Source organism: Mesocricetus auratus, unplaced genomic scaffold (assembly GCF_017639785.1).
Source record: "Mesocricetus auratus isolate SY011 unplaced genomic scaffold, BCM_Maur_2.0 Super-Scaffold_100004, whole genome shotgun sequence".
Classification (NCBI taxonomy): domain Eukaryota; kingdom Metazoa; phylum Chordata; class Mammalia; order Rodentia; family Cricetidae; genus Mesocricetus; species Mesocricetus auratus.
Window position 1 is genome coordinate 117,507,481 of NW_024429189.1, and position 13,998 is coordinate 117,521,478.

Here is a 13,998-nt window from a genome sequence, read left to right on the forward strand (position 1 = left end):
CCAGGCTGGCCCTGAACTCACTTCATAATTGAGGATGACGAATTTCTTATCTTCCTGCCATCACCTACCTCTCTTGTGCTGGAATGGAGCTGAAGGCTGGATCTGCCAAGTGAGCACCCTGTCTGTTCAGCCAATGCTTTTTAAAGGGAATACTTTTATTTGTTGTTTGACAGTTTCCCACATATAAACAGTGTATCTAGATTCTATCCACCCTAATGCCCCTTCCCACACACCCCTTGCACTCCAACGTAACCTCAACCTCTCTCTTTCTATTGCTATTGTTATTGCTGACCCTAGAGTCTGGTCAGTGATGGTGCTGGGATGCTGCCCAGGCTTTGCAGCATCTGCACCACGTGCTCTGTGAACACAGAGATGATGGCCCATCTGCACCTGCAGAGCTCTCAGACTCATAGTTATCCTTGAGGCTATCAGTGTGTGGGAAGGTACACTAGAAAAACTGAGCCCCAACCACGGCAAATATGGTGCAGAGCCAGGTGGAAGGAGAGAGGTAGGGAAGACTTCTTGGGGGCTAGATCTGCACTGTCCACAAAGAAGCAGACTTGCTGGCCCCTGGCCAGAGGCTATCCAGAACTGACCCTGAATGTGGGATGAGCTGCTTTCAGCGCTGACCTGTAGAAGGCAGTCTGGGTGGTGCAATACTCTGCATGCCTTCTTGGATTTATTGCCCGTGACTAGGCCCTACCTTGGTCATTAAAACCAAAAGCAGTTGGAGTTTCCCCAGCATGGTCAGTATGCTGCTGCCTCGCTCCTCAACCCTCTCAGGACACATTAAGTTCTGCTTCCTGACCTTAGCTGTCCTTGTGGTCCTGGCTCACACTTCCCCAGGTAACTAAAATGGTGGTGAGGAGGGGAAGGGAGAGTTACAGCCTGCCCACAGGATCTTTGAGAAAGTGCACCCTGTAGGGGTTGCTGATGTCTGGTGAGAGGGTCATGCTATGCTTGTGTCTTTGGGACTGGCATGTTGCGTGGTGGTGAAGTTGCCTAGGGAATGGTGAGTAAGGCTCTGAGTTCAACCTCCAGTGCTGGGAGGAAGGAGGGGAGGGAGGAGGGGAGGAAGAGGAGAAGGAGTGAATGATGGGAAGGAAGAAAGAAGGGAGGGAGGAGGGGAAGAAGGGAGGAAGGGAGGGAAGAAGGGAGGGAAGGAGGGAGGGAGGAAAAGAGGGAGGGAAGGAGGGAGGGAAGGAGGAAGGAAAGAAGGAAAAGGGGGATGGGGGTGCAGGAAGGGATGAAAGAGAGAAGGCCGAGAACAGAGGAGGGAGGAGAAGAGAGGAGGAAAACAGGACTGAGGAGGGTATAAGGGAGAAGGGAATAGAGGAAGGTAGGAGGCATTAGGAGAGGGAGAAGAGAAGAGGGGGAGGGCAGAGGGCGGGATGTGCTTTCCTATGGGCTGCCTGTGGCCAGCGATGCTTCTCTTTAAGGGGACTGGAGAACGCAAGCAGAGAGCATGCAAGTGCCTCGACCAAGGTCCCTATGGCATCATTGCCTCTGCTTCCAGTGTCTGATCCCAGTCTCTCACTTCAGTGCCCTCCACTGGTACCGTGCCTTACAGTAGCCAGTGTATTGGCTTCATCACCTCCTCAAAGCAAGCAGAGGAGGCATCTTGTTCTCAGAATACGTGGTGGGAAATGTGTGGGTGGACGTTGGGGGCCTACAGGCTCAGAGTAGGCTAAAGGCATGGAGCTATTGTCAGGGAAGGAGAGTCTGGATTTCAGATTGAACATGTGTGTAGCAGCCACAGAAGGTCAGAGTCTTCACACAATAATAGTATTATTAATAATAATTAATTGGGACAGGGGCTTACTATATGTCCCTGGTTGTCCTGGAATTCACTATGTAAAAAAAAAAAACTGTCCTTGAACTCTGAGATCCACTTGCTTCTGCCTTCCAAGTTTTGGGATTAAAGGCATGTACCACCATGCCTGGTGCCACCTTAATTTTTGAGACAGCATTCTCTAAACCTGGAATTTAGAGATGGGCCGAGCCAGTGAGCCCCGGGTATCTACCCATTTCTATTCCCCCTCCGATGGGGTTACAGATGTGCGCAGCTGTGCCCAACTTTTATGTGGACACTGGCTGCTCACACCCTCATGCTTGTGCAGCAAGTACTTCACCCACTGAGTCATCTCCCCACCCCAACTTTATGATTCTCAGTGGTGTCATTTGCTGTTGGGTCAACTTTACAAGGTGAAGGTCTTTGTCAATAATTTGTTGGTTGTCCTAGAGAAAGGGGGGAGGGGAGGAAGAAAAAGTCTATTCTTGGTTAGCATCGATTGTAAGCTGGATTAAATTCCAGAGAGGATGACTAGGGCAGAGGAGGGTGCCACAGTTGTGAGACACTTCAGAGAATGCCAGCACGAGGGCTCATGGAATACTGACATGGAAAAGTAAGTTGACATGAGCTTGGTTTTTCTAGTTAGAGTGCCCTGGTGAGAGAGAGCTCCAGCTTACTTCCTAGGAGGGGACTTGGGGAGAGACAAGTAGAGAGAATTCGCAATTTACACGGGGGTATCAACACTCACAGATCCCCCTGTTCTCACGGGCCTGCCAACATCCCCAGGATACATAATTGTGTCCTCTTCACATAGCTCAGGATTCCTCTCTGTTCATTTTCATAGACGGATGGCTCAAAACGTGCTTTTATGGGCTGGGCAAATGCAGACATGAATGCAAGGCAAATGAGAAGAAGAAGGAGAGGTGTGGGGACTTCACTATTTGCTGTGTTCCAATATTAAAGTCGAAACTGTCCACCTTACATCGGACAAAGAAAGGTATGTATCCATCTCAGACTTCCAGCTTCAGAGCTTCAAGGGTCATCATGACACATCAGTGACACTCGCAATACCCTGTGCTAATCTTCAATTGTTGCTGGGGCTTCAGAGGGCTCATTAGTCAATGTTCATTGCAAGGAATATGAGGTGCAGATCCACAGGGCATCTACATAAGCAAGCACCCAGTGCTAGCATTGACCCCAGCACTGAGGCAAAGGAGTTCATTTCAACTATCAGCCCATTCTCTAGCAACTTTCTAGGTTGGATAACAGGGTCGATAATATCAGTTGATAATATCAGTTTGTGTAGCATGAGAACTTGGTGGCATCTAATTCCTGTATCCCTGAGCCTCTGATCAGAAACTTCCAGGTCCCTGAAAGTTACAGGTGAATGTAAATTGCACTTTGGCTGCAAATACTTATGTGATGTCTCATCCTAGAGAGACAGGCTGGGCCAATAGGATCCAGAAGGTCTCCTCTTGCCTCTTTAGCTTAATGTTCTACCCCAGCTTTGCTTTATGGCCTTTCAGAATTGATTGCTTACTGCCCCCTAGCCCCCAAGTCCCTAATCACAGAGGACTGTCCAAAGATAGTCATGTCCAATGACCATGAGGCAACCACTCCTGCCCTAAGAAGATAGGAGGCCAAACCAGTAAAAACAAAGCAAAGCAAAACAAACAAAAACAGCTTAGCCTAAACTGAAATTTTTTTATGTGCAAGGAATAAATACGATGCCCCTTTCCCAGAAGAGGAAATGAAGTTGCATGTTTGAAGGGGTTAGCCCTTCAATGCACTCTACATCATTTTACATTAGTTGTCCTTTCCTCCATTGTAACCCTACAAGGGTGAATTTCACTGGATACCCTTGGGCTATCTAGAGAGTGTAGTCGATGACTGTAGCTCCCTGCTGTTGGTCTCAGAAACTACACAGGGTTGGGCCTGGTTATTACTTGAATGGCAGAATGAACTAGAGACTGGGTCTTGGGTTGTCTAACTCTTAGAGCGATGCAGTGGTGTTATAGCCCCGCTGAGCTAGGGAAGTAGGCCAGGCTCCCCCAAGATACCAAGAAAATACCTAGAGTTGTCCTGTGAGTTGGAGGCCTTGTTGAAATCGCTGACAGGGTGAGTCCAGTGGCAATGCATAGGGCAGATAGTCCTGCCAGAGTCCAGTGGCAGCGGGATGGACATTGGGTACAAAGAGAGAGGCTTCCTGGGTTAGCATGTGCAAGCCTTGGCCCTGTTTTTGCCTCCAGTCACTGTGTCCAGACTCCAAAGACATATGTAACGCTTGCATGCCCAGTTTCCAAGGTTATTGTGGGGTGTTAATGTACTAGGCACCCCAATCTTGTCCTAAACTCAGTGATCTTCCATCTTTGGCAAGATCCTTGGGAACAAAAAGAGGATGTTTTGGACCCATATTATTGGGTGTCCTACTTTTCCCAAGGAGCACACACTGCGCCAACATGTCTCCAGACCCACAGTTACAAAGAAGCAAAGAGGGTGTGGAGGGAATCTGGAGGCTGAGCCTCCTTACCAACTGTGGGCTTCCGCTTATCTCTGAAATAGGAGTAAAATGGGAGTGTTAGGGTGGGCCCTCACTCTCTTTGGTTAGTGTTCTTGTGAGAGGAGGTTCAGACCTAATTATTTCCAACAATTATGACACACAGGAGAGTCTTGTTAAGATCCAGGGAGATCCTGGGCATCGGGGAGCCAAGAAGAGATGCTGAAAAGAAGCAACTCTGCTGATATTTGCCCTTTGGACTTTGTCCCTAAAATTGTGAGAAAATAAACTTCTGTTGTTCAAATCACCCAGATGTGGTACTTTTTAATGATAGTCCTGGTAAATGAATGCAAACATTCTATGACGTTTGTGTCCTAAAGGTTGCGCACGCCCAAAGGTTGCCCACGCCTCCCAGCACTCGGGAGGCAGAGGCAGGCGGATCTCTGTGAGTTCAAGGCCGGGCTGGACCGACAGCCTCCAAAACAATACAGAGAAACCCTGTCTTGTAAAAAACAAACAAACAAACAACAAAAAAAAAGGTTGCCCGGAAATCCAAATCTGAAAATTTTAGTTTTGCTTCAAAAACCTTTTAAAGTGGGGTTTGAGATGGTTCAGTTGGTAAAGGGCTTGCTGTAAGCCTGAGGGCCTACACTTGATTCTCAGAACTCATAGAAAAGCTTGTTTCTGTCAATCCTGGTGTTGGGGAGCAGCAATGAGAGGCTCACTGGATGGCCAGGCTTGCCTACTTGCTGAGTTCCAGGCTAGTGGGAGACTTAGGCTCATAAAAGAATTAGAAGGTAGCTTGGGTAGCACGACTGAGGGGTTGGCTCGGTAAGAAGTGGCTGTGACTTGCTTTGCCTCTCTGATCTTTCAGCATTTACCCCTATATCTGACTCTGGGTTCTAAGACCAATTAAAATTCTCAATACAGTGTAGCAATCTTGCCGGTGAACCTGTAAAGATGGTGGACAGAAACAGAAAGAGGGAAGCTTGAGGTGTGGCTTCTTTTTGCTTGGTCTTTCTTTTGGGTCAGCCAATCTGATAGGTAAGGGCAGAGAAACGTCCCCTTAGTTCTTTAATGTTATCTGTGTAAGTGTTCCCCAATAAACACCCATTTATCATTTATCTTGGGTCTAGTGAAATCTTTACACCACGCCTTCAATTGGCCCTCCACATGGGTGGGTGGATTCCCACGACCAGCCCAGATAGGCCCACTCGGCTGAACTACTACTGGTCTAGTGATTGGGGTTCGGTCCTCTCACCGCCTCAGTCTAGCCAGCCAGAATTGCACGAGCCAGAGTCAACTACACCCAACCTCACTCCATTCTGGTGGCCCTAGGCTTTTTGTACTTTGTGCCAGCCCCTGAGTTTGCGGAACAGTTTCTGCGGCCTATTCCCAGGAAAATCTGGTACTTCCCGCATGCTCTGCGTGCTGCGGATTTACCAGCACACAAGCGTGGAAAACAGACAAAAGTTTCTCTGAGCCTCTGCAGCAGTAAGGAGCTTCTAGGTACCAAAGCAAGGCAACAATTACCCAGACCTCCACGTTCCAGGATCTACTTAAGGTACAATTAACTACCCCACAACAATGGCAGATAATATTACTATACAGGCAGTAAAAAACCTTTTTGTTTCTCATATGGATGGGATTTTAGGATAGGTTTACGATTTACCTAGAACTTAGTTACTATTATCCCTGGCTGGTATTAGCTTGATAATCCATATAATATCCTTAAAGAAATGGTTTGATATTAGAGCAAAGAATGAGGAGCTTATAGAAACCACGCAGACTTTACAGACTGGTAATGAAAACAGTAAAAAAGAATTCAGACCATTGAAAACAAGAATGATGATTCAACAAGCAGAATGCAAAAAATGAAACATAATATTGAATGCTAACAGAAAAAAACTTGTTCCATGTCTGAGATTAATAACAATCTAGCAGATAGAACATTATTTTTGGAAGGCAATCTATATGCCATCCAGATAATCTCTAAGGATGAGAATATTAAATCTCTAGAATCATATAAATGATGAGAACAAGAAACCGACTGATTTAATGAAATCCTTAGATGTTTATACTGTCCAGGAAATCCAAACACTCCAGGAAACAATGGTGAATAGATTACAGGCTATAGAAACCCTTAAAACTGATACACCGGGATCTGAGGTACAGACAAAAGAGAATGAGGGATTTAGCATTACCAGTGTTGTTATTTTTGCTTTAGTTTCAGCTGTGGCTGTGAAACAGGAACCATGAAAGTCAATGAACCCATGTGGAGATTATTGGACGCATAGGTGTTGGCTAACCAGGGAACAGAGATGGAGGAGGGAAAGGAATGGGGGACAAAGGGAAGGGGGGAGCAGGAATAAGAAGGGGTGAACAGGCGGGAGGTGTTCACTTAAAAGGGGAAGCTTGCACATGCATACAGAGTCCTTATGCAGCCACGTAACGCATGATGTAGCCATGGCACAGCCACACAATACAGGGCTCTTTGAGCTGTGTAAGTATCTGCCTGAATGCCGGTGTGCATACCCTGCAGATTGTCAGGGGGGTGGGGTCAGCATAATGCCAGGGTACCAACAACCACTACTTTTCAGAGTCAGAGATGACTTAGCAAAGGTCATAACATCATCTCCTGAGGTCAGAACTGAATTTCAGAACCAGCTGAAACAGGAATGAGAACAGGATTGAACTAGTTGGAACTGGATTGAAGTGGCTTAAACCAGACTGAACCAGTCGGAGCCAGGTTGAGCTGGATTTTGCTGGTCAGAACTGGATTGAATGGGTTGGAACCAGATTGAACCAAACTGAACTGGACTGAACTGGTAAGAGACAGTCTTAGTTGGATTTAACTGGATTGACTCTACCTCTTTTTTTTTTTTTTGACAGAGTCTCATGTATCTGAGGCCTGTTTGGAAGTCACTATGTAGTCTGTGATGAACTTGAGCTCCTGATCCTCCTGCCTCCACTTCCAGCACCTTGCGGACTGTTGGGACTATAGCTGTGCAACATCATGTCCAGTTTCCCAACATCTCTTTGGAGGCAGGGTCTCTCACTGACCATGGGGTTCATCCCCTCAGCTGGGCTGGCTGCACAGTGAACTTCATGTCTTCCCATTCTCACCGCCCCAGCTGGCGTCACAGATGTGCCTCACCACACCTGGCTTCCCCCCCTCCCCACTTCATGTGGGTGCTGGGCATCTGAACTCAAGGCCTCATGTTTGCACAGTAGGCATTTTACTGACTGAGCCACCATCCCGGCCCTTAGCCAAGTTATATTCTTATTTCATCATGGTCCTCACTACACTCTCATGTCTTGAGAGCAAGAGGCAATGGCTCTCAGCTGCATTTTTCTCTGAGTGAGGTGGTGTGCGGCATGCAAATGAGGATTCTGCTTTCTAAGAGTTGAGCTGGGACTCTGAAGACTGGTTTTGGCTTTTTTCTTCCTGAGAACTCATTCAGACTGATTTGAGTCTACTTTCTGTAAACAAATTAGAATCTTCCTGATTGTGAGATTTGCAGGTGCTCCAATGAAGTATTGGTTATTCAGTGGCAAGCAATTTGGAGGCATGGCAGCTGGGACTCACTGGGGTTGATGTGACCTGCAGCTTCCTGAAAGCAGAGGGCCACTTTTTAAAACTAGGAACACTCTAATCTTCTATCTAAGTCCCTTAGCCTCACGTCTTCCATTGAGACCCCATGTAACAAGGTTCTATAACCTCCTATGACAGTATCACAAGTGCTCAAATACTTGAGCCTGTGGGAGGGTACTTAATACTGAGACTATAATTCATGTAACAGCCTTAATATCGGTAACAATGAACCATAGGAACAATCGAACACAATTCTTGTCTTCTAAAGAGTTCTTACTATCAGGCTTACCACTTAGCACATGATTTTAATCCCAGCACTTAGGAGGCAGAGAAAGGTGGATCTCTGTGAGTTCAAGGCCAGCCTGGTCTACAGAGTGAGTTCCAGGACAGTCAGGGTTACACAAAGAAACCTATCTTGAAAAAACAAAACAAACCAGCAAAAAAAGAGTTCTGAATAAGAACATTTACTTTCCCCCCAAAACTTCAAAGCTTGAGCGGCATCCATTCAGTGTGAATGTGGCTCTTGCAAACATGTGGTGAGTAGCACCCTGATGTCAGTGCGTGACATGCATTTAGGTCTGAAGCACCTCAGACGCCTGCCAGTGTAGGGATTGCAGAGGGCAGCAGGCCTCTAAAATGGGGCTAACTTAAATCTCAGCCAGGCTTAACTGTTAGTAGAGGGATGTAGGAGCAGCGCTAGCTGCCAACTCCTGCCCTCATGCTTGTGTGGCAGGCACTTTCCCTCTTGAGCCAGCCCCTGGAATGGACTTTCCCACATTCTCATCTCTTTGGCATGGTGTAGGCTTTCCTCAGATGTCTTAACGTCAATTGCTTGTTTGTATCTAAATATGAGGCAAGGGAGGTGAGAGGGTCAGTTGTTACAAGGGTTCCCTCCAAGTCTATCATCCTGTAGGTAAAGCCAACAGTTCAGGGGTTAAAGAGCGTCTCATAGTCCCTTCAACTTGTTTCTTTTATCTCTTGGTGCAGCATCTGTGAGATGCAGTTGTATGGCTCACTCAGAGAAAAATGCAGCTGAGAGCCACTGCCTCTTGCTCTCAAGACATGAGAGTGTAGTGAGGACCATGATGAAATAAGAATAAAACTTGGCTAAGGGCTGGGATGGTGGCTCAGTCAGTAAAATGCCTACTGTGTAAACATGAGGCCTTGCTTTGTGGTAGGTGTGGTGTGTGGGGGGTGGTGACATTTGATGTATACAGACCTTCTTTTCACCTGTATTCAAGCCCTGTTCTCTCTTCTTTGAAGTCTGTGGCATCCTTAGTTCAAAGCACACCAATTCCTCTTCACACCCATTTCCTTCTCATCTTTCAGAGAGGTGTTGATATGTATATCAGCTCCTGGGTTGTTGCTTCCATTCCTTTAATAAAACCTTCTATTTTTGCCCATCAGTCTGTTTGTGGTGGGGTAACCATTATCCAAGGAAATCCAAGATTCATCATTTTCTTGCATTTTGGGGTTATCTCTGTGACATCAAAGAATCCATCCCTGCTATTCACAACAGTGTCTCAGCGTGTTTTCTCTTACTGTAATTAACACACCCAAATTAAAAATAATAGAGGCTTTGTTGATTGTGGGGGCTGAGGAGTCCCTGAGTAGGGTTGATAGATGTCTGCTTCGTATCTGGTGAGGGTCTCATTCTGCATCATAACACAGTAGAAGGAATCACACAGAAACAGGGCAAGTTTGCTCACTCCATTCTCTGTCTTATAAAAACACAAAAGCCCCCAAGCCCTCATGTGAGCTTAATCACCTCCCAAGGGCTCCACCTCCAAATGCCTTTGAGCACATGGACTTTTGGAGGATGCATTTAAAGAATAGAAATGCATTTAAAGTTGGCAAACTTCACCTTGGAGCAGGTACAATGAAGAGATAGGTCTGAGCCCGTCTGCTTTTTCTTGCCCTGGGCTATTTACTTTGGTTCTTCTTTTAAAAATATCTAATTTTATTTACATATGTGTTTATGTATGTATGTATGTATGTATGTATGTATGTATGTATGTATCTATCTATCTATCTATCTATCTATCTATCTATCTATGTAGTCTATGTAGAGCAGAAGAAGGTATCAGATCCCCTGGAGTTAGAGTTACAGGCAACTGGGAGGCAAACTGGGATCTGAACTCAGGTCCTCTGCAAGAGCAGTGTGTGCTCTCAACTGCTGAGTCGTCTCCTTGGCCCTCTGTTCCCTCCTTTTATCTCCTTGAAGGTGGAGTCTTTCCCATTAGATGGACTAGTATAAATAAAAACTTTATTAATTTTTTTCCTCATTGGTCTTTAATGTTTCATAGGGAGACAAATAGTTGGAGATTTCAAATTTAAAGTTGGCCAGGCGGTGGTGGCGCACGCCTTTAATCCCAGCACTCGGGAGGCAGAGGCAGGCGGACCTCTGTGAGTTCGAGGCCAGGCTGGACTGACAGCCTCCAAACAATACAGAGAAACCCTGTCTCGTAAATACCGAAAAAACAAAACAAAAACAAAAACAAAAACAAAAAACATGTGCCCTGGGACCTTGCTTTTTAAAACTCATTTTATTTTTAATGTGTGTATATACATGTGAATTTGTGCATGTGTCTATAAGTATCTGCAGAGTCCATAAGACACAATCTGATCCTGTGGCACTAGAGTTGCAGGTGGTTATGAGCTGCCCAGTATGGGTGCTGGGAACTGAACTTGGATTCTCTGCAAGAGCAGTAAATGCACTTAACTGCTGAGCTTTGACCCCTTTCTTACAGGCCCACATTGACCCCAAATCAATATGACACATCATTTCTCAACCATCTGTGTGCCAAGACATGACTGTCCCCCACCTGCTTCCTGAGGTTCTTCCTAGCCACATCGGTTGGCCATAGGCCATTCATACTTTCCTTCATCCATTCAACAAACATTTGTTCAATCTACTCTGTGCAAAGTCTGCAGCTCAGTGCCAGGAACACATCAGTTTAAAGACAGTCCTGGCATCAACCAGTTCAATTTGATCTGCATATTTGGAGGAAAAAAAAGAAGATGACTTTGTTTGTCCTGTAGGAAATGGTTGTCAGGAATGGCTCCTGCTCACAAATTCTGCCTGGTGACAGTCATACGGGCACGAGAAGTGCACTTTGTACAGCTTTTAAAGCATGGTGCGCTGACTTCCGTGTCATTTCTCACAAGCACACTTGTGTTTTCTACCACTGTTCCAACATGAGCTTTACTCAACAGGAGAACAAGGGTCCTCTGTAAAGTGGGTAAAAGTAATTTGGGAGGAGAATATAGAGAAAAAATAGTAAGTGAAAGGGGAGGAGAAAATCACTAAGGCAGGACAACTCCAGACACAGAGACTCAGAACTCACACAGAATGAAGGAAACCACCCATGTCTTCCACAGTGCCAGGTCAAAGCTGTGCCCAGTGTCTCTGCACATGTCAGAGTTTGACAAGAGACACCTCAAAAAAATGGCCCCTTTGCAGATAGTGGTGGCACACACCTTTGATCCCAGCATTCAGGAGGCAGAGGCAGGCAGATCTAGAGGCCAGCCTGGTCTACAAAACAAGTTCCAAGATAGCCAAAGCTCTTACACAGAGAAACCCTGTCTGTTTTTAAAAAAATAACAATAACAAATGTTCCTTTTTCTGGAGTCATTTATCCTCTCTGTCTAGAGTTATGCATTGTTCTTCCGTGTAGCCTCAAAAATCTTCCTCCACATTGGAAAATATAAACTTATTTTTTCAATTTATTTCTAAAACAACTTGGCTGAGGGCATTATTGTTCCACAGTGGGCTGTACATATTTAATAATATATCTTGAGTTTGGAGCTAAGTATACGCCCACAAGATCCCTGCCACTCTCTATTACCACCACAGGTTTCCTCCAGTACCCTTATTTAATATTATTTTTGTTTATTAACTCTCCCTTATGCAGAGATCTTCTCTAAGTCACCTTATCTATTTTGCTTTGTTTCATTTTGAGACAGAGTCTTTCTCTGACTGTCCTGGAATTCACTGTAGATCAGGCTGACTTCAAACTCACAGAGATATAGTTGCCTCTCTTTATCCCTTGCTGGGATTGAAGACATGCACCACCATTCCTGGTCTCTAAGCCATTTTAAAAATAGACTGTGTGATGTAAATACTTTCTGTAGCTTGAGCAATTAATTACAAGAGGGTAGTCTCTTTGATGAGTAGTGTTGGGAAAAACTTATATCTACACACAAAGGAATGAAGTTGGGCCCTTATGTCACAGACAGAACTCAATTCAAAATGGACCTAGGAATTGAAACTGTAAGACTCCCAAAATACCACATAGGAGAAAAGAATCTTGATATCGGCCCTGGCAGCAGTTTATCTGCCTTGATCTCAAAAGTACAGGCACAGAAACAAAAACAGAAAGCCATGGCACATCAGCCTGAAGCCTGTGCAGTAAAGGGAATTGCCAGCGCACAGAAACAGCAAGTCGCCAACCGTACACTTGTGAGTCCGAAGCTCTCTTCATCAGTAGCAGATACAGTCCTGCTTTGATGAATTCAGAATCTTACTGAAGCTTAAGAATCACCCCCAAATGTAGGCTAAGTCCAGACAAATATACCTGGCCTCAGTGAGATAGCCACTGGCATTGGACATGTAATGTCAGCCAAACTCTTCCCATCTGATAACCACTTAAGTCTCACAAAACCTATCACAAACAAGTGCGATAAAAGCCATCCAACCCCCATTCACAGCATCATCCAACAGAGCCAAACCACAGACCCCTCTCTATCCCAATCCCTAGTTTCACTAACCTCCCCACAATTCCATTCAGCAGCAAGCACCACTCACCGTCCAGATGATGTCAGAACCGCAGCCAAGCCTGAGTTCACAGCAGAACTGCTCTGTCCAATGCTCAACCATGCTCACTTTTTCAATCCCCCTTTCTCCATGGTCTTGCAATCCATGCTCCGCCCCCAACTCACTTGTCATTCCTCCTCCCAGCCTCCCACACCTATACCATGAAGCAGGCTCCCAACCCAGTGACAGCACTTCCTGATATCCTTCACGCTTTGGGGGTTACTGACATAGCTGATCCTGTGTCATCTGCAACCTGCCGATTTTGCCTACTCTCCGTGACTTTTTCAGAGGTCACTGAGACACTAATATTCCACGTGAGAATGCAGAATGTTAGCTGTAGTCGAGGTAGCCAGGATTAGCAGGATAACCACAGTCATGAAGTATGCTCTGCAGTGGGAGGGCTTTACTGCAGGTGACTGAGTAGCACTCACTACAACAGGCCAGGGGTCTGCCTCTGTCAGTCTTGGAAATGAGCCCTGGTTAGGGGAAGTGAACTCAAAGGGATGGTAAAAACTGAGGTTAGTCAAGCAGAAGGATGCCAGGTGAGGCATTATTTATGGTTTATTAAAGTTTGCCTGAGGATTCAGAAAGCAAAGTCAGCCACAAGCCATAGAAGTCAGACACTCAGGAAGAAGCCCAGGACTCAGGATCAAGATATAGATGGATCTCTGTTAGTTCAAGGCCACACTGAGCTACATCAAATTGACCCAGTCCTAAAGAGAAACAGCTCACACAAAGATGATCTCAGCACCTGGGATCACAAACATTTAATCCCAGGACTAGAGGGGTGTAAAAGACAGGAACAGGGTCTCAGAGCTGGCATTCCTTCTCCAGCCACATTGAGGATAGGAAGGCATATGTATTCTCCAGTCATACTGAGGAGAGGCAGCAGTCTGAGGCTTGGTGAGAGCTCTTGCAGACAGGATCAGTCCTTTCAGCCTAAGGCAGCAGTAAGAGCTGGTGGCTGGCTGCTTTGCTTCTCTGATCTTCAGCTTGAAGCTTGAACCCCAATATTCATCACTGGGTCTTTTATTTGTCATGTTACACCGTGCCTCACAAGTTCCAGCCCGGGGTGCTATGTGAGGGTGGGGATAGCGCAGCAATGCCAACAGCAAAGCAGGCCTACCTTCCAGTGTACCTTCCAGTGAGCCGCCAGGCCTACCTTCCAGTGAGCCGCCAGGCCTACCTTCCAGTAAGCCGCTTGCCACTTTGCATGAGATAGATGAGAATGAATAAGTCACTTACTCAATGAGAAATTAATAGTTTCAACAAGTAATCTCCAGACACTAGAAATTTCT

General features: G+C 45.9%; 1 protein-coding gene across 1 annotated transcript; it reads left to right on the top strand.

Moving 5' to 3' along the window:
* Positions 1–752: 752 nt before the first annotated feature.
* On the top strand, positions 753–3,428 carry Defb115 (defensin beta 115). The gene is made up of 3 exons (XM_040744999.1): positions 753–846; positions 2,637–2,789; positions 3,319–3,428. The coding sequence occupies exons 1-3, from the start codon at positions 753–755 to the stop codon at positions 3,426–3,428; spliced, it is 357 nt and encodes a 118-aa protein (XP_040600933.1).
* The last annotated feature ends 10,570 nt before the right edge of the window (positions 3,429–13,998 follow it).

Coding starts and splice junctions, on each gene's coding strand:
- Defb115 (XM_040744999.1), top strand. CDS start 753: ATGCTGCTGCCTCGCTCCTCAACCCTCTCAGGACACATTAAGTTCTGC. Junction 847..2,636: donor CCTGGCTCACACTTCCCCAG/GTAACTAAAATG, acceptor TCATTTTCATAG/ACGGATGGCTCAAAACGTGC. Junction 2,790..3,318: donor CTTACATCGGACAAAGAAAG/GTATGTATCCAT, acceptor ATGGCCTTTCAG/AATTGATTGCTTACTGCCCC.